At 42.9% G+C, this 20,698-nt stretch overlaps 1 protein-coding gene across 1 annotated transcript; it reads right to left on the bottom strand.

Moving 5' to 3' along the window:
- Nucleotides 1-379: 379 nt before the first annotated feature.
- Nucleotides 380-14,357, bottom strand: POGLUT1 (protein O-glucosyltransferase 1). Its single transcript, XM_053386445.1, has 11 exons — nt 14,164-14,357; nt 12,178-12,268; nt 11,093-11,236; nt 8,885-9,020; nt 8,634-8,755; nt 7,787-7,846; nt 6,051-6,150; nt 4,070-4,128; nt 2,328-2,495; nt 2,109-2,165; nt 380-544 (listed from the first exon to the last, which is right to left on the bottom strand). Exons 1-11 carry the CDS (start codon nt 14,234-14,236, stop codon nt 388-390), a joined length of 1,167 nt encoding a protein of 388 aa, XP_053242420.1. The 5' UTR covers nt 14,237-14,357; the 3' UTR covers nt 380-387.
- Between the last annotated feature and the right edge of the window lie 6,341 nt (nt 14,358-20,698).

Here is a 20,698-nt window from a genome sequence, read left to right on the forward strand (position 1 = left end):
TTATTAAATGTTGCATCCATGATGATTCATGAAATGATTCACTCACCAGTAAGAAACTACAGCCCACTCCATAGGATTACTCTGGTGTTAAATGGTGAGTCAGTTAAACATCATGGAACATCAGTTCCCTTTTCAAAAGGATTTCACCACAAAGCAATACTAGAATTCAGTGAACTTTGGCCTCCCACATATCTGAACACTTCTGGAAAAATCTACTTTCCATGACATTAAAGAAAATTCCAGATTTGATAAAATAGTTTAATACAGTAAGTAACAATAGCACTTTCTTTCCTCTAAGCTTGAAGAAAACCGTTCTGCTCTTTGGATTTCACAGTGTCCACAAGTCTTGGTCCTGAACTGCAAATGGAACAGTTTTTAAAAATATTTTTACAGTTCTGTTTTCAAGTTTCTGGATGAAATCTCACTGTAGTGACTCTTTCGTTTAACTTTGTAAGTTAGGGTTTTGGAGTATGCAGTCAGAAGTCTCTCCCAGTAACAAGAGATATCCTCCATTCGCAAGTGGTCCATGATGAACTGGCGACCTCTAGAGGCAAGAAAGGCAAGCAAAGAGGATGACAACAGTTAGTGGCTTTCATACCTCAAGAACTAAGGATGAAAACTGGCTTAATGATCAGTGCATCTCTTCAAGGAACGGGAGTGCTGTGAGGGAAGGGCTAGGGATCGCTAACAGAAAATTATCTGCCCCATTAAGCTAGAGCTCTCAGGTTTCCTTGGGCATGAAGTTATGATAGTTAATTTGATTTTAAAGAGAACAGCAATAATGTTTGTAGGGAGAAACTACAGTACAGAAACCAAACCAGTCACTTGCAGCAAATGCAAGGAATTATAAGACATGGTAAAGATTAACATTTTGTGGGATAAGCTTTCATGGGCAATTTTTGTACATTTGGAAGGTACATTCAATCCCCAGATCTTAACCTCAGCACATCTCTGTGTGTTTAAGGTGCCACAGGATTTTCATCTTGATTATGTTGAAGATCCCAGAGGTAGGAGACCTTTGACCCACAAGACTAACTATGCCCGCCAGGTCTCAGAGATCGGCCTGCCAGGGCCTTGTGGGCAAACCATCCCCATCTTTCCCCGGCTCAACATCAGGCACAGGAATGTTCAACTCATGTCTTGAAACTTCCATCCATGGCTAAAAGGGAGAACTGGGAGTGCATTCTTCCTTTACATCAAAAAGTCAATGCTTTTTTAATTTAAGAACTACTAAAAACCACTGATCCGCATAGTAACTTTCCCTTTCAGGAGTGGTCCTCTTTTCCAAAGCAACAAACAGTAAATGATCTCCTCTGTTCCCCTCATAATAATGTCCAACCTTATGCTGAACATTTCTTACAATTATTTGAAGGTTAGGTATATTCCCCACGAGGGACGCGGGTGGCGCTGTGGGTTAAACCACAAAGCCTAGGACTTGCTAATCAGAAGGTCGGCAGTTCGAATCCCCATGACAGGGTGAGCTCCCGTTGCTCGGTCCCAGCTCCTGCCAACCTAGCAGTTCGAAAGCACGTCAAAATGCAAGTAGATAAATAGGTACTGCTCCGGCGGGAAGGTAAACGGCATTTCCGTGCACTTCTCTGGTTCGCCAGAAGCGGCTTAGTCATGCTGGCCATATGACCCGGAAGCTGTACGCTGGCTCCCATGGCCAATAAAGCGATGAGCGCCGCAACCCCAGAGTTGGTCACGACTGGACCTAATGGTCAGGGGTCCCTTTACCTTTTATATTCCCCACCCCTCATTGCACGAGAGCACATACCCAATCAGCGTTTTGTTGGGGCGCGTTGACCTGTATACATAAGTCAGAGACCATTGAATTTAAGTTAGTCATGTCCACTGATTTCAACAGGTCAACTCAAAGTATGACTTAGGAGGATACATATCTGAACATGATACCACACTAATACTGAAGGAAGGAATTTGGGATGGAATTTCACTGACTGTTTAAAAGGGTTCTGAATATCATTGCCCTTGAGCCTTTGCAAGTTTTATTTTCAAAAGCTATTATGACCTCTGCCAGTCATCACAACAGCTGGTGCTCTGCAGTGGGAATAATTGCCTCATGGAAGCTACAGATAAGGAAAACTTACCTCTTTGAAATTTCTTGGGCTACCTCGTCATTTTCTCTCACAAACTGCAGCAGCTCCCTGAAACAAAGTAGGCAAAATTGTATAACCTCCAAGTGAATGTATCAGCAAGGATGTTCAACAAACAGCTGGTCTGGAAGCTCCCATGGTACATTGATGTTTCCATCTCAGTACACAAGGAGCGGTTAATATGCCACTGCAGCTTCAGTTTCAACTTCTCACCTGACATCAGAGAGATCTGATTTGACTGGGATGTAGTGAACCCAAGGTTTCAGCTGAGGGTAGAAGAACTCCAGCCAGTCTTCCCCAACATGAAACACCAGCGAGTTGCACAAAAAGAGATGCTTGAAGCGGAAACTGGCAGCCACACCTCGGAAGTTGAAGAGGTATCTGTTTAATAAAAACAGACACCATCTTATAATATTCCTTCTCCTCCAGTAACCAGTGCACTTACTTAATCATTGAACAAAACTGGGTCATGCAGCTTTAGGTGAATTTTATTCTTCTAGAGATTCAAACTTGTTTGAATTATTTACAACAATTAAATAAATGCTTGTACGCTCTTTAAAGAGCTGATCATTGTTCAAGCAGGAGAAGATCAAAGTTAGCCAACAAGGTGCCTGCCAGACATAGTTGGACTACAACTCCCATCACCCCCAGCCAGTGGGGCCAATGGGGTCAGAGTTGATGGGAATTGTAGTCCAGTGTCTGGAGGGCAGTAAGCTGCCTATTTCCGAAGATCTGTTAGGTCGCCTTCATATAGTTCTATGAGAAGGGCATGGCTTTTCTTCCTCAACTTGCTTATGTACTACATTAATTGCTTTACAGAAGGGTCATATGGGAAGAACATACGCCATTTGACTCTTGCCACAGAGTATCGAAAGACCAATACGGCAAATCTAAACTTCCGTAACCACAGTTGCTCCATCTATGGCAGTGCTTCCCAAATTTGGGTTTCCAAGTGTTTGTTAGACTACAATTCCCATCATTCCTGGCCACTAGTCCTGCTAGATAGAGATGATGCGAATTGTAGTCCGAAAACAAGCTGGAGACCCAAGTTTGGGAAATAATGATCTATGGTGTTGGCTTGCATTTTGGTTTCAATCCTGGCCCTTATAGTGAGTTCCTATAAATAAATAGTCTACAAGAGTACATTTATCTAAAAAATACTTTAGATAAAAACACAACAGTGCCTGAACATTAGTTGCCAAAGTTTTTGTCCTTAAAAGTCAGGGAGATGGCAGGATGCAGCATCAAAACACAAATGCAGAAGTTATTCCACTTTAAAAAACCTCCATGCCAGAATCCATAATTTCTATTCCAGGCACCATTCTGCTCTTCCCAAAAGACCTCAGGGAAGTCATTTAACACACTAGTATTGCAGGATCATCATCTACATGTGGCACTGAAATATCTCACAGACATACTCAAGGGACCGAAGATGAGAGTGCCTTCGGTTTGCTTTACCAGAAGAGCTGCTGATATTCCACAGAGTATAATCATATCAGCTACTTATTATCCTTAGTAGCACCCAGGGGATATAGTGGTTCTTTGGGATTCCTTGAATGCCTTCCTTAAATTACAATAAGTAACACAACTGTGTGACAGAAAGTTTTCATAAGGGTGGAGCGGACAAGCAATTCTCCAAGGCACAAACAGAATGCACATATTCCTGCTTGTGAAACAATTCAGGGTAAGGCAAAAGGTGCCAACGGCAGCAGCATGAAGATAGGAGCAAATGCCTTGTCTTGCAACTAATGGTTAATTGAACATCTTTATGGTCTAAAGACTTTTCCAGTATCTATTTTAACATAAAACAAGATAGATAGATGAAAACAGTCCCAATAAATTCTAGACGGACAGTTCAATCCTGCGCATGTCTACTCAGAAGTAAATTCTGTTATGTTCAATGGACTTTCCTGACGTATTTATGAATAGAATTGCAGACGGACACAGTTACTTACTTGTATTTACAGTGGTCTGTTAGTGCAATTTCCTTAGCTGGTGGTTTCCCAAGAGTGTCCTTTAGGAACAATAGATACATATATATTTATTTTAAGTTGTTGTTATTTATCATCTACCTACTGACTACAACCAAAGTGAAACACCATAAGCACAAGTAGAGTTTCTCTGTTAGATTTATTTTCAGAAGGCACAAAATTAGAGTCCCTAGGGAAATCTAAATAAACCTGGAACCTATCACAGAAAATGTAATAGTCCAAATATTTCTAAGGATGCAGTCCTGTACACGTTTACTTAGAAGTAAGCCTTGTTGAACTCACCTGGGTTTACTTCTAAGTAAACATGCACAGGCTTAAGGTACATATTTAATTTTTGTTTTATGATTGCAAAAAGCAGTGGTTTCTTCTAATCCATTTCTTGGCATGTGTATATCTGAACCGTCATACTTATTTTAGTGCCAGTCCAAAGTCCTCTTGTCACATGTTCCTTACAAAGAGGCTGGAGCTGCATAATGTTTCCTCACAATGCAGAGCACTGGGTAGGTCAGTTACAAGCTTATTGGATCATTAAGGTTCACAGCAAACCGTCACCTTCATCTAAGTGACAATTCCACTACAGTCCTGGTTATTTCCTCTTCTGCACCATGAAATGCAATGCAGATATTAAGTGGAGAAGTTCCAAATTATGTCCTATAGAACATGCCACTCAGTCACAACATAACTAGAGGATGGCAGAGAGATACAACTGGCAAGCCACAAAATAAAACCAGAGCACGAGAATGATTAGTTATGTCATAAGGTAGATGCCAAACCAAGCATCTCAATGAAAATCAAATCAGCCAACAAGCTATGGGACACTCAACCAAAAAAGAATCAGAATTTGCCTATCTGACACATTCCTATTGGGTAGGGTTGCCATATTTTAAAAAGTGAAAATCTGGACACTGCTGGAAAAGTTGTGCTGGAAGCCACCCAGAGTGGTTGGGGAAACCCAGCCAGATGGGCGGGGTATAAATAATAAAATTGTTGTTGTTGTTGTTGTTGTTGTTGTTGTTGAGCTTTACCCAGATGCTGCTTCTGACTGCAGTATTCTGGCTATGTCCAAAATTTCAGACGTATGGCAACCCTGCTACTGGGGCACAACCAATAAATCAAGCCAATGCTTAAGATTAGTCACCCCTTAAGATTTCACACTTCCTCCTCAGCCACACACCCACTTCCCAAGCTCCACCCCTCACCAGCCTCCCTCTGGACCCTCCTTGAGTTCTTTTCCCTGCCTGGAATGTCCCTGAACATTCAAAATGCCCCCCCCCTGCCTGGATGGATGAAGGATAGGGAAGACATTGCGAGTGTGTGCAGGAGCAAGTCCAGTCACATTTCTTCCTCTGCCTACTTTTTCCTCTGGCCCTAACATGTGGCCCCTGGAAAGCTGCCCAGAAGGGAATGTGGCCCTCAGTCTGGAAAGCATTCCCCACCTGTGTCTTAAGACAATGTATCCTCCCTCGCACACTCTCCCAGAAAAAGTGTGTGACATTAGGCTTCATAATTAAATCAAAGACATGACTCCAGGACTCTGGCTGCATGATGCACCATTGTCTTACTGCCATAAATGTAGTTCCCAGCACCTAATTTAAACATGACACTACTTGCGAATAATCCCCCACAGTTAAGTTTTTTCCTTTCCTTTTCATATATCCAATAGCACTTTTATACTGGGCTCCCAGGAGAACTAACAAGTAGTCAACAGGAGACATTTCCCCCCCATCCTTTCAATTCATACTTATTGTTGAAGTGAGGTTCTTAACCTGTGCTAGTGTTAGCAAGTATGGAACCACGGAGGGGTCATTATTCCAGGATATCAGTGTGTGATCTTATGAATGTGTCCTGAAAAACAGGGGCTCTCTTCCTGCTGAAGCCAGACTTTGAAACAACAGACCACCCCTTTTCTAAGAGAAAGGAAAGAGCTGCCTTCAAGAGTAATTACTTTTTCGGATTTCCAGGCTTGGTTCTTCGTGTACTCTGCGTCAACAAGGTCTGGATTTTCTCGAGAAAGAAGAATGAGGGGATCCCGCTCTGAACTTGTCCTACCAGGGAAATCACACATAAATTTGTTAAACAATGTTCCCCATGGAAGACAAACTTATCTAATTTACTGAATATGCCGCAGGAACAATGGTAGAAAGCTGAGCTCCATCAATAATTAGATGAATACATAACACATCATTGCAGATATAAGCGGGTGTGAGGAATGTTTACCCCTCCAGATGTTGCTGGACTACAACTCCCATCATCCAGACCACTGACCATGCTCATTGGGGCTGATGGGAACTCTAGTCCAACATCTGGAAAGCCACAGGTTCTCCACCCCTGAGCATAGCTGTCAACTTACAGATTTGAAAATAAGGGACCAGCAGCCAAAATAAGGGACCTGCAGCCTCACCTGTTCCAGGCACTCCAGTCTTCCTGCAGTCTGGTCAAACTCATGCTGGTAGCTTCGAGAACACTGTCCAACCAACTTTGTAACCAGAGGTTCAACTGAATAAAATCTGAATCACATGCACCACAAGGCCTATGCAGCCTCAACTTAAGATGGCTCCCCGGCCTGGCTTTGCACAGCAAAGTTTGCAGCAGCACGTGCAACAAAATGGCGTCCAGCATTCAAAAAACCCCTCAGCTTGCATTAACTAGCCACACACAAGGCATGCAAGCTCCACCCCCCAGTTGTTCTTAGACTTCTTATTGGGTGAGCAACACAGGCAAGCAACACAGTTGGAGCCTCCCTCCTCCCTGGCCGGGAGGGAGGGAGGGAGAGGAGCTGCTTCCTTTGAAATTTAAGGGCCATCATTTAAGGGACATTTAGGGGACATCTATCAATAAGGGACAGCAGCGGGACATGGTGCTGGAATAAGGGACTGTCCCTTCAAATAAGGGACACTTGACAGCTATGCCCCTGAGATACAGAAGATCTAGAATGTATTTTTGCTTCTTCACTGCATCCAAACACAAAAAACCCACAAGCCACCCTGTCATCAAGAAAGTATGAAAGTTATGTTTGAATATAATAAAGCAGAGAAGGAACACGAACAGGAAGTGCAGGAAACTAGCATTTCCTCCACCTCAGCAAAGCCTAAGCTGCTCTGTATCTTGTATATGTAAATCATTTTGGGGTCTTTTGTTATGAGTATGTTTTGAGTAAAATATTTGGAACAGTGGCTGCACACTAATAATTAGCCGAATGCAGGAAAGGCAATCAACAATTGAGAATGTTAGTACATAGTACAGCTGTTTTGTGACTCCCTGGAAAAGACCCTGATGTTGGGAAAGATGGAGGGCACAAGGAGAAGGGAACGACAGAGGACGAGATGGTTGGACAGTGTTCTCGAAGCTACCAGCACGAGTTTGACCAAACTGCGGGAGGCAGTGGAAGACAGGAGTGCCTGGCATGCTCTGGTCCATGGGGTCACGAAGAGTTGGACACGACTAAACGACTAAACAACAACAACAACAGCTGTTTTACTAGTTAACAATTGCCCTGTTCTGAACTGAAAATATCAACCCCTGTTGAGAATGTGTCGGAGTCCTGTTTATATCATTTGTTAACATTAAATCTTCCTGGGCAACACAGTACATAGCCCTAGGCTTTTTAATGCCCTGGTTTTATCACTATACAAATCATCGGTAGTATATCAGTGTTAGGAAGTGGGAACTGAGCTAACCCACCTGGACCCTCGGAAATAGGCTTTCGAAATTTTCTTCTTCCAGGGCCATTTTTCTGCAGAGCTAAGGAGAGTTTGATCAGTACATGATGTTAAAAACATGGACATATAACACCTTAGTAAGAGAAGCAAAGAAATCCATCCTATTTCTCTGAATCCCTTCTTTGGTTTTAGGTTAAGTAACCTCAACTAAACAAACTCTGCTCCATGCTATTAGTTGCATCACCCATTATTCTAGCAAGGCATTTTACCATTTGATTAATGTGCCACTTCTTTCACATCTAAAATTGATGACACTGGAGAGAAACTGGTCAGTTTGTGTCATATTTGGGAATCAATGTATTTATTTCCATCACCGCAGGATGTTCTAGAAAGCAACGATGGCAGCCTCTATGCCATTAAAGGCTGTGAAAAAGAGGGGATCTTAGCAAGTTCAAGTTGTTATACAGAGAAGCTGAAGTTCCCCTTAATACACACTCACAAAAAGACCAAAAGTCTTGCATCTTACTGTTGGATGTCTGCAAAGTCATCGCTCCCCCATATGCTAACTCCTGTTTGGATTTCCACCAATTTGGCTTGTTTAAAGCCCCCCAAATTAGCAGTGCAATCCCATACATGTGTACTTAGAGGTTAGTCCCATTGGATTTGATGGAGCTTACTCGCAGGTAAGTGGGTATAGGGCCGCAGCCTCAGCTAGACCTCACAACTTACAAAGCTTGTGGATCACTGCCAGTTCTGATGTCATGCATACTTCCATCTAACAAAGTATGATTGATTTCTTAGGAAACGCACTTCAGACTGCGGAGTGAAGCTCCACAAAACAAGCTTCATCCTTCTCTCCAGAAACATACCTTTTGAGGCTCTCTCTCATTAGATCCCAACGTCCTAAGCCTGTTGGATAAATTGGCCAAACAGCTGGCCCGCCTTCCCAAAATGTCCAAGCAGGGTACATAATATCATAGTATTCCAACGTCTTTCAGAAAATAGAGAGACAGAAGCACATTAGTTCCTGCAAAATATCTCCGTGATGCAAGATATTCAAATAAGCGTATTAGCTGTCCCCACCAAGTATGACCAAGGAGTTGTCCACTCTCTCTCTCACCTTACTGAAGGAGAAGATGGGTATCTTTGGTTTCATCCACTTGGGCACTTGGGGGTAGTCTCGCACATTGATCACCATCTCCATATCTGGGAGGTTGTTAATGATCTCAAGGATGAAGTGTTCAACCCCACTGCACCTGTGGATAGCAATACGTGCAAGGGGTGGCCTTGAGAATTACTCATACCAAGTGAGACCTGTAAGGAAATGAAGTCCCAGCCATGCCTTCATCGATCATCCTCCATTTCATTTCCCTTCCTACTCAGTTTTCAGATTTCTCCTGCAAAAGATAGTTAGTGTGCTATGGCCACTAACTAACACGTACTAACGTATTTTGTGGAGCTGGCTTCAAGCACCAGGCCCAATGACAGACCAACTCTGTGTTACAAAGATGTCTGAAAACGTGGCGTGAAGGCTGGCAACATCAACCCTGCTGTCTGGGAATCCCTTGCAGACAACTGTAGTGCCTGAAGACAGACAGCCAGGTCATGTATTCAAAGCAGTGACCAGAGGAGAAATGACTGCTGGGAGAAGAGCAGAGAGAAGAAATGCCATGGTGCATCTGCAGCAGGATAACTGGATGCTTTCATCTGCCCCAGCTGCAATGAAACATGTCTCTCCCGTATTGGTCTCTACAGTAACTCTCCAACAGGTAGACTTTAACCCCGATGGCACACACTTTCCATTGTGTCATGAAACAGACAGATGCCAAAATTTGTACTTATGCAAATATTCGGGTTTTATTCAGTTTTTATTGAAGTAAATGTCCCTACTGATTTATTGTAATGGAACCTCAAAGCAGTTTTCCCCATGTCTGCCAATATCACCTCCTTGTGCATGGGTAGTGCCATTTTGGCTACCTAAGGGTGAACCCTTGAAAATTTTATAGACAATGTTGATGGAATTACTTGTCCATATGTTAGGACTCTGTGCTGTAAGGACACAGTTACAGTATAACTTAAACTCAGTTATATTGTGAAAATAAGCTCGAAAAGATTCAGAGAACTACCCACATGAGATCGGAGGGATACACCAGTGTTAAGTGTTTGAGTTAAGAGTCAGTAAGTCCTGAGCTTGAGCCTCACCCACAAACTTACCAGGTGGCCCCAAGCAAGAAACTCCCCATCTCTCATTATCCTCTTCATCAGTCTTCCTCTGCCTCACATTTGCACTTATAGAGCTTCACACAATTCAACAGAGGAAAAATTATACTAACTGGATATGGAGGGATGCTGTAAGGATTAATGAGAGTATATGTATAGCATTTTTCTATCACCGATAGTGTTCAACTGCATGTTACTCAGAGTAGACCCACTAAAATTAATGAATGTGACTAAGTTTGTCCCCTTAATTTCAATGGGCCTACTCTGTGTAAAACTTTGTTGACTCCCATCCATTTTTGTATTACTCCTTCCCCCAAGAACTACAGGTTCTTCTCCCTCACCTGCACTTTTATTCTCCCCATATGGTAGGTTATGTCTTCTAGTTGAGTTTTGCTGTTGTGTGAGGATTTGAACATAGGTCTCACCAACCCTAGTCAAGCACCCAAACCACTATACCGCACTGAAGGTAAAGTGTCCATGTCTTGAAGACCAAGACTTGAATGAAGGCACACCACACAAGCAGCAGAGATCGTGAAGGAAAGAGTCGGTTGAATGCAAGGCAATTGATAAAAGGCTAATGGGGTCTCTCTAGATAGATTTGAAGGGAAGCAGCCAAACAGAGGACAGAGAAAGGCTGTTATACCCATAGGAACAGCATGACCACACAAAAAGCCCAGGAACTGAAATGAAACAGGAAAGCAATAGGAACACATTGCAATGCTGGTGTTGTTTGCTCTTTACTACGACTATAAACCAAGCTGGGCGCAGACACAAGCTCCTTCTGACACCCAAACAACTGTTTTTAGACAACTCAGCAAGTTATCCCTTTCCATTATCCTTGCTCCCAAGAGGCATTTATTGCCGATTTCTTTCAGCTTCTAACCCGCATCACCCCCTCGTACAACTAAAGTGCCATGTCAATATTGATTTCTCACAAAAGCAAATGCAATTTCTACATTTCAGGCAAAGCAATGCCTCATCAGTTTCTTCCTCTTACACTGGAATTTAGCCCTTTCAAATGTTTTCTGCTCAGTGACCCATAGGTTAAGGAGGCTAGGGAGATTTTCCTGTTTCTCTCCCTCTCTGATACATTCCGTATTGCTCTCACCTTGCAGGGAACATGCAATCATGTTCACGGTACAACTTCTTCTTAATGATCTGGTAGTGCGTCCCAAGCCTTCGACTGATTGCTTCTGACAGCAGCTCCTCGGAGATCCCCTCTCGGAAGGGAGCCAAGTCCTGTTCCCTAACTCTAAGGGAAGAAAGATTCCACCCATCATTAAACACATTAAGGAAAATTAGTATAACAGCTAAGTCATTCCAGGAAGGGATTTTAGCATGGGATGGTTCAATACAATCACTTTAGTAGAATATTGAACTTGTTGCCTTGCACAGAGAGAGAGGGAGCTGAAACAGGGAGCTACTTTAAACTATTAACACCACTGGGTCCACCTAGTAACAATATTAGTATATTTCCAACAAAGACGCTATATTTAATCTCTACGTTTGGTCAATAGATACACACAAATAATCAGAACCTATTTTTAATGACCCTGTGTCATTAAACATTAAATATAGGAATTAATATAGGAATATTAATTCAATTCTGTGTTGAGGGGGATTTTTCTGTGTTATAGTTGTTATTTATTAAACTGCTATACCATCCTTCATCCGATTGATTGTGGATTGACATTTTAAGGTGCTATATTTCAAGCTGATATTCTGTTGTGTTTAGTGCTTTATCACTGCGAGGCTCTGTCATCTGTAACAAGCGATTCATAAACAGGTGGTGGTGGTTACGATGTTAAATATTACTATTTTGAGACAGCACAAGTTTCAACTAGACATGCCATGCAGTTAGCAACTGTGTGAACGAATTCCATGTGCAAAATTTGTTAAAAGCCAGTGGCAGGTGCTGATCCAGACTGGGACCTCAGATGGATTAGCCCACGAATCAATTCTCAATCTCAAGCAGGGCACCACCCATGCTATTTATTCTTTAAAAGAAACCGTCACAATTATTAACTGTGTAAATGGTGTCAGGTCTCATTTGGCACACATCATCTGCTTCCCAATAACGAGGCTGTTGCAAATGATCCCCAATAACATGAGGTGCTTATAATTCAGCATACTTAGGGTAACACCTTCACACTGTAAATATTAATTGGATTGTGAGAGATGCTGGCCCCTTACCTTTGATGACAGCTGCAGTTTGCCTGCATACATGGTTTGTAGTTCTCCACAGCTCTGTCTATCTGAACCAGGAATTTACTCCATTTTGTATCTGAAACATACATAAGGAGGATTAAATTCTGGCCAATCTTGACACAATCATCAAGAGATCCCACTGCCCACCCACATGGGATCAAGGAAGGGTAGCCAAGGCTTTGTCCTGTGTGTTGAGAATGAATCTGGATCCAGCCTCCTGTTCAGTGACTTAACCACAGGACCTTCAAGGAAAATGCTGTGAACCCCTTGTGGGTGGACCTGGCCAAATTTCCCCACCATTTATTTGCCCTCCAGAACTTCTCAACACTCCCCTGAATGTATAATGGTATTTCCTTGCTGAATCCCTTCTCAAAGAGTTGCATTTCTCAGTAACAAGTATTGGTCAACTTTCTTGTATCATTTATACTGCCCTGAACTCTTTGAAGGAAGGGGAGGGTTTTATTGTATATTTATTTAATTCTATTTCCTTCCAGCCTTTCTTCTGTCGTGGAACTGAGGGTGGTGCATGTTGCTCCTAGGAGGCTACCCATCCAGGCACTAACCAGGCCTAGATCTGTTTAACTTCAGCAAGGTGGTAACCTCATGGACCTTCAGACCAGCAACGATGGGGGAGGTTGAGGGTCTTGGTTCTGTAGCTTTCTGGCAACACATATAGTGGCAGGCTTGTTTCTGAGACCTAATCTAGTGATGAAAGGGTAGCCTGTCTTACAGGAAATCTGCTTTAAACCCAGAAACCCAGCTTCAGCAACATAAAAAAAGTTACAATCCTTGAATATCAGTCAGGTGCTGCTTTCTTGTCTTTTCAGTGCCTACCAATGACCTTCCTCTGTCAACGAGCCTTTTAGGTTGAGATTTCGCCCAATCTGCACTGGCACTGGAATTGTTTTTCGGATGTTTTTATTGATTTAGCTCTTGTTGTTTACTGCCCTGGGCTCCTTTGGAAGGAAGAGCAGGATATAAATTCAATATATAAATAAGTCCTAAAACACACTGACTTACCCAAGCAAGCCCACTGAACATGGTGTGGGGACTTACTTCTGAATTAGCATGCATAGAATTGCACCACAGGAAAAAGAAGGCAGGCATTAAAACTGTTTTGCCTGTTTGAGTTAGTACACTTACACAAAGTGAAGGTTTTCTTTTAAAAAAATGCTGCTGTTTAATCCATGCACATTCTTCCATTTCTAGACCAGATTGCCTGACTGAGATGCATGGGTTTGAGCTTTGGAAGAGAATGCCAAGCTCCACAAAGAGTCTGCTATCAGCAGCAGAAGTGGACTGTGTAGCATGTCACAAGTTCTGACATATTAATGTTGCAAGAGCAACTTTACCCTTACTCCCAAATGTTTAAAGAAAACAGTGCACTCCAAAAGAGTCTAAAATTGAGACACTCATTTCATTTTGCTTGAAAGTCCGCTTTGCCATTACTCTGGCAGGAGGGGGAAATACAAGTTCCAAGACAAAGAAGACCCCCATGTGTTTTTTAAGGGTATGAGTTTCATCAGGGCCTTCCTTCCTTCCCCCCCCCCCAACACACACACACACACACACGCAGTTAATATTTTAAGTCGGGAAAATCAATTCCTGTTTGCTGAACAGTACTGCCCCCACCAGCAGCCGCAGCAGCACTTCTTGAGCAGTTAAGCAGGGAAGTTCTCGGAGACTTCAGAATTTCTGTGGGACAAAGAGAAGGGAGCCTCTTAGGAAGTATCAGTTTTGCCTTTGGGCACGCATCGCTCCATGTGGCCAGAACCGCTCTCTCTCTCTCTCTCTCTCTCTCTCTCTCTCTCACACACACACACACACACACACACAGCAGCCTACTGTTAACAAAGCTGTAACAACGAGGAGCAAGGACAAGAAAGCGGCGCGCCGGAGCTGCGCACATGCCAACGGGGGGCGCGACCCCTCTGCAAAGCAGGATCCCGGCGGCATTTACTCCAGACTCACCAGCCGAGCTCTTCCCCCAGCACAGAACAAACAGAAACAGGCTTGCAACTTGTAGCAGCCGCGGATGCTCCATCGTGCCAGCTCCAGCCACGGCGCTTGCGCAGCACCATCAAAAGCTCCGGCGCTCCATTAGGAAGGTTTCATTGAGCAACGGAAAGGACGGAACCTCTGGTCCCACCGCGCCTCCAGCCCTTAACCACGCAGGCGCGAAAATTACGTCCCTGCTGTGCCGCTCTGATTTATGGGGCTTGTAGTTTATCATCGGCGAGTAGCAGTACACAGTTACATGTCTACGCGGAAGTAAGCCTCTTGGAAAAGTCAGTGTGGGCAGCATTGCGCCCTAGATGTCTCTGACGCGTTTGCACGATTGCAAATATTCCGATGCGCATTTACGCCCCCCTCATTGAACTCAGTGGGCTTGCTTGCGAGTAGTCAATATGCACAAAAGTAGGCGTGAACAATAAGATAAGGCTCCTTTATCTGGGGCCACGACCACTTCAGAAGACCTACTGGAACCACCAGAGCTGAGATCTGCGGGGGGAGCATTACAGAAATTGTTCATTTTTAAAAAATACAATATCTGGAAACCATATTAATCCGCCGCTGATGCGCTTCGCGTTGTCCGACTAGCAGGATGATTCTGTCCTCTGACCGAGACCAACGGAGAAGGAACGAGGCCTGTGCAAATCAGCCTTATGCAACCCAATCTTTTGACTTGCAACCGCTGTTTACTTGCAGCTGATCGCTCTGGGTTCAATGGTGCTTAATGTACGTAAGACGGCGGCTTCCCCGAGCTCCGTAAGGAAGCCGGAAAGCCGTTCCAGTAGCATCGGATCGGCGGTGGGCTCAGACTGGCTGTCCTCGTCGCAAGCGCGAGCAAACGGGTCAGCCAACGCCGTTTCCCATGCGCAGAGGCGAGTCGGAGCGGGGAACTCTCCCGAGCACGCGTCTTCGGCGCTCCTTCTCAAAGGGAATCCTGAACACTAGGCACCGTGGGCCACACTTGACAGTCAGTTCTCTGGAAAAAAAAAAGGGGGGGGTGAATGCTAAGATGCTCCATAGGAGGAAAAAGAGGATCAGGGACTCAAGTGTGCTTTAAAAATAGAATGCCCAGAAGGCACTAAAACAAGACCTTGCACCTAGCCCACCTCACAGGGTTATGGTAAAAGCGATAGTTGGTGGGGGAAAGCCAGGTATGCTGCTCTGCAGAATTGTCCCACTGAGGCCAAAAAAGGGGGGAGAGAGATTGATTTAAGGCTACAACTGTACCATTGGCCTAAGTGGCACTTCTGAGTAAACGTTTAAATATTGAAACAAAATAAAAATAAATAAATAAAATAAAATAAATTCTTCCAGTAGCACCTTAGAGACCAACTCAGTTAGTTATTGGTACGAGCTTTCGTGTGCATGCACACTTCTTCAGATACACTGAAACAGAAGTCACCAGACCCAATATTGGAAAGCAATACTGGTATATATATATACAGTATCTCCATATTGCTTCCTCTTTTAAATTCATAAGGAATATTTATGAACCAGTAAGTTAGCCATACTTAGGCTTTAAAGTTAATGCAGACTTACTTGGGAGTAAGTCAATTGAATTCTGAGGGTGTTGCTTTGAGTAGGCATGTGTTGGATTGTATTGTTTGTCTAGACAAGATGCAAGATTTTAGACCGCTAATCTCAATGACCACTCTGTTTCATTTATTTTAATATATCACCATATTCTGTGGTCTAATCTCACAAGGCCTTAACTTTCTTGGGACATAGCAATCTATTATCGCCATCTGTCTTTTGCATGTAAATAGAGTTATCTAGAGTATCATAATGTCAAAAAAATGTCCCTGATGTGACTCCACATTGATTTTCAATTATCCTTTTTTCCTTTTGGGAATCAAAACATGATAAACCACTTCAGCTGGCAGGAACTTGAGAGGAAATGGGCAGCCTTGCAGAGTGCCCGGAATGGATTTCGGTAACATCAGGAGACCTATTAAGAAGAAGAGACTAAAATCTGAAAAGTACACTGATGAATGGATGAATTCATTTTTCATTCATATTCATGTGAACTTTACACAGGGACTGTTCCAGTTAGGGAGAACTCTCCAACAAAACTTTAAATGAGATTCTTCCATGCAAAGAAATAGCCTGCCATAGAGAAAACAAGTTGATCAAAGATGAGTCGAGGGAGTCCCATCATTCCCTCCTATCCCAGTCTCTTGCTAAATAAACTAATCATCTTTTCATCTGAGATTTTGCAGTTTCAAAGTTCACTAGCTTCATCCAACTAATCACCCCAGGAGAGAAGCTGCCAATAATGGATAATTAAGTTGCATGGGGCTCTATTAAAACTTTAGAAGACAATATTTTTGAGATCTGTAGTTGCAAATTAGCTGCAATGGGCATTGTTAAGGAGACACTGTTTGCATAAAGACATAAACAGTAGGGGGAAGTACATTAAGATTATTCCCCAGTGATTGAGAATTGCAGCAAATTCATTTTACTCAATTCCAAAATTAGAAATAGAGCCCTGAGCATTCATTAAGGAATACAGTTGTGCTGCAGACAGGAACATCAAGACAGAACTCCAGAGACCTTCCTTTCCATTCTGGCATACAAAATGATTGGCGTTTTCTTTTTTTAAAAAAGTGGGGCAGCAGGCGGGTGGGGGACGAAAATCAAACAGTAACAACTTTACACTGCAGTAACAATGTGACTACTACTTAGATACATTGATGGTCAAACCATATGACCTTTCAACACCTAATTTTATGGCCTCATTTATCGAAACTTTCCATTGAGATATATAAGTACTGCAAGCTGCTATAGTTGGGAGTGCCTGACATTTTCAAGTGTGCTTGCTTCAATAGGGAGAATGAGACAGAGCTCTGATTCTGACAGGGACCTTGTAATGTCTGCTAATAAAGTCATAAAGCAGCTGCATTGTTTTCGTTTGTGTGTATAATTGTCCAGAGCTTTATTCAAATTATTTCAAGTTAGAAGGTTAACCTTTAGAAATTCAAGAAATTAAAATCCCATCAGACATTTTGGAAATTTTCACATGATGAAAGAACAGGGTGAAATCTAACTGCAACTGCTAGGAGTATTTACATAGCTCAAACGTTTCCATAGATTTGATGTCATTGCAGAGGAAACCCTGCACTTCAGAAGATCAAGAACAGGATGGGCCTGAATGATTACCTGTTGGAATATCTCCAATCCCAGGGTTCCAAATTGCAACTAGGCCCCTGAGTTAAATAAGCAAAGAAAGAGATGCATAAATTCCATGCCTTTATAATCAGACACAAAAGCAGGTTTTGTCTTTACTAGACCTTTCTACAGGGCCGGATTTAGGTTTGATGAGGCCCTAAGCTGCTGAAGGTAATGGGGCCCTTTATATGTCCAGCTGTCCTTTGTCCACAACAAATTGTCGCTGTTTTTTGTGTTGAATATATGCTATATGGTCATTTATGGACCTTGTTGTTGTTATTTAGTCATTTAGTCGTGTCCGACTCTTCGTGACCCCATGGACCAGAGCACGCCAGGCACTTCTGTCTTCCACTGCCTCTCACAGTTTGGTCAAACTCATGCTGGTAGCTTCGAGAACACTGTCCAACCATCTCGTCCTCTGTCGTCCCCTTCTCCTTGTGCCCTCCATCTTTCCCAACATCAGGGTCTTTCCCAGGGAATCTTCTCTTCTCATGAGGTAGCCAAAGTATTGGAGCCTCAGCTTCACGATCTGTCCTTCCAATGAGCACTCAGGGCTGATTTCCTTAAGAATGGATAGGTTTGGTCTTCTTGCAGTCCATGGGACTCTCAAGAGTCTCCTCCAGCACTATAATTCAAAAGCATCAATTATTTGGCGATCAGCCTTCTTTATGGTCCAGCTCTCACTTCCATACATCACTACTGGGAAAACCTAAAGCCATTTTATTAGTTTTTATCTAAAGCCATTTTATTAGTTTTTTATCTTCTATTTTGGAAATGTACATCCAGGTTTTTTTCCTTTAATTTTTTGGGGGGCCCCCAAGAGAGTGGGACCCTAAGCTATAGCTTGTTTAGCTTATACTAAATCCAGCACTGCCTTTCTATCTCCTTATTCTGGGTTGAGACCCTACATGAAACCTGGCTAGATTATTCTGTGGAGTTTTAATAAAAAACCATCTGAGGACTAGGACTGTTTATGAGTGTGTTGGCTCAAGTAGATCAGCCCGTTTTAGCATGAATATGAAGCAGTAAATCTGATCTTCAGTCAAATTCAACTTCTTACATCTTTACCTGAAGAAACAAAAAAGTCATAAATATAAAAGCGGCAAAGAGCAAGGAACATTCTGTGCTGCATTTGTATTTTCATGCAGTTCCTTCAATGGTTTTATATTTGAGTCACTTAGGCTGCAATCCTTCTTCTTCTCCTTTGGCGATCACTTGTAGCCGAGTAAGATTGTCTTCCATATACACGGTTTTAACAATGGGTCCGTAAGTGACTGTGGAGGCCAATTCTGGATCCACACGTCCTTCCACAGTGGGGACATTGGTTTCCGGGCAGGAGTCGATCACAGTGTGGATTTGCCAAGCGTGCCTTCCTCCTAGCACGTTTCTCCCTTGCGTCCTGAGTTTGAGTGCCTTCAAAGCCCACGACACCTTTGGTAAAGGCTGTTCTCCAACTGGAGCGCTTGCAGGCCACTTGCAGAGAAGTAAGCTCTGTGGAACTCAATGGGAATGGCAGACATGTGGAATTGCACTATGAGCAACGCTGCCTCAGAGGTGCATTTTGTGAATTGGATAAGTCTAAGATAACCAACTCCCTGCCTTTAGAAAGAAAATACAGTGTGTGTTTGCAAAAGACAGTCAAAGCTTGCATCTCTTTGGAAAGATAATATCTGGCCTTAGACGCTTACTGTGAATAATTCTCCACTCCCCCCCCCCCGAAATTATTTTGAATAAATACTAACAAATTCAATTGTTTCTGCAAGCTCTGCTGCTACTTCACTTATGTGGTGGTGGTAACACATGCAGCTTAAATCTGGGGACAGTAGATACAGACACTGAAGCCATAATGACTGAGCAGATGTGGCAAAGACATCCTTTTAGCAGTTTGTTAGTTCAGAACTGATGAGCAATTCAGCTGCAGCCCCAAGCTCCCAAGTGTTGGAATACTCTTAAAGGTCAACTGCAAAGTTCTTCCTGGAACTTACAGTCGAAAAACAATACTGGGTAGCATTAGAAGCCACCTGCCCAGAAGCTCCTCTAATGACTCTCCTTTTCACAGGGCTGTTCTGAGGCTTCCCTGTCACTCTGAGCTCCTTGGAGGAAAAGAGTGGTACAAATGTAATACACAAACAGCAATTTCATAAGAACCAATGTGGTACAAGGGTTACAATTGCTGGAGCAGCAACTCCCAACTGAGCCACGAAACTTACTGAGTGGTATTGGACCAGATTGTCTCTCCTGTACCTCTCAGGGTTGCTGTTGTAAGGAAAAAATGGGAGGACCATTTATACTGCCCTGAATTCCTTGGTGGAAGAGAGGGATAAACGTGTGATTAAATAATAATAATAATCAGCCTTTCAGATGTATATTCATGCAAGCACATAGTGGATGCTAGAATCATGGCCACAATACTTCTTCTTCTTCATACAGCCTAAGATGTTCATGCATGCAAGTTTATTTTTTTCCTTCAGTGATCACACAATGTTGTTGTCTTCATCGAAATGCCGTCCCACAAACCCACCCACCCCATCTAATCCAGATTTACCATTTCTGTCTTGTTGTTTGTTACATAGTGGATAGTCTGCAGAAATGGTAGACCTGAATTAAATGGGGAGATACCGTAGAGTGGCATTTTGATGGGAATGACCTCTGCATCTGTAAGCAGCACCAAGCAAGAATGCAGCTAATGAAAGCAACGTCTAAACCAGGCTTCCCCAAACTCGGCCCTTCAGATGTTTTGAGACTACAATTCCCATCATCCCTGACTACTGGTCCTGCTAGCTAGGGATCATGGGAGTTGTAGGCCAAAAACATCTGGAGGGCTGAGGTTGAGGAAGCCTGGTCTAAACAAACTGAATGTTTTGGATTTGAGCTTTGAACTTTTTTTACGTTACATGAGAAAAAGACAGCTCTTCTCAAGTGACATCCTTTAATTCAGATGTTTGAGTGTTGTTAATGTGCTACAGAAAATAGAAGAGTGTCATTTTCAATCAGATAGATAATTGGTCTTCAGCTGGTGCATCAGGATCCACATCATTCGAACTAAGGTGGGTTGCAACAGTAGCACTTCCACTATGAAAATATGTGGTACAAAATTAAAATTTAAGACCCTAAATGCATGTTTGGGCTTAAATGATATGAAAAAGATTGTTGTTGTTGTTGTTGTTGTTGTTGTTGTTATATTATTATTATCCCAGCCACTCTGGGCAGCTTCTGGGGGAAGTGTGAAAAACAGATTAACTTGCCACATATTAAAACCTCCCAAATCTTCAAATGCAGTTCGGTAGTCATGCTGAAGTTCAAACAGCTATGGGAAAACCAAATC

Source organism: Podarcis raffonei, chromosome 4 (assembly GCF_027172205.1).
Source record: "Podarcis raffonei isolate rPodRaf1 chromosome 4, rPodRaf1.pri, whole genome shotgun sequence".
In the NCBI taxonomy this organism is placed as follows: Eukaryota; Metazoa; Chordata; class Lepidosauria; order Squamata; family Lacertidae; genus Podarcis; species Podarcis raffonei.

Excerpts from the sequence above, each read along its gene's own strand:
- POGLUT1 (XM_053386445.1), bottom strand. The coding sequence starts at position 14,236 with ATGGAGCATCCGCGGCTGCTACAAGTTGCAAGCCTGTTTCTGTTTGTT. Across the intron at positions 11,237-12,177 it reads AACTGCAGCTGTCATCAAAG|AGTTAGGGAACAGGACTTGG; the intron begins GTAAGGGGCCAG and ends TTCTTCCCTTAG. Across the intron at positions 9,021-11,092 it reads GATTGCATGTTCCCTGCAAG|GTGCAGTGGGGTTGAACACT; the intron begins GTGAGAGCAATA and ends TGCTATCCACAG.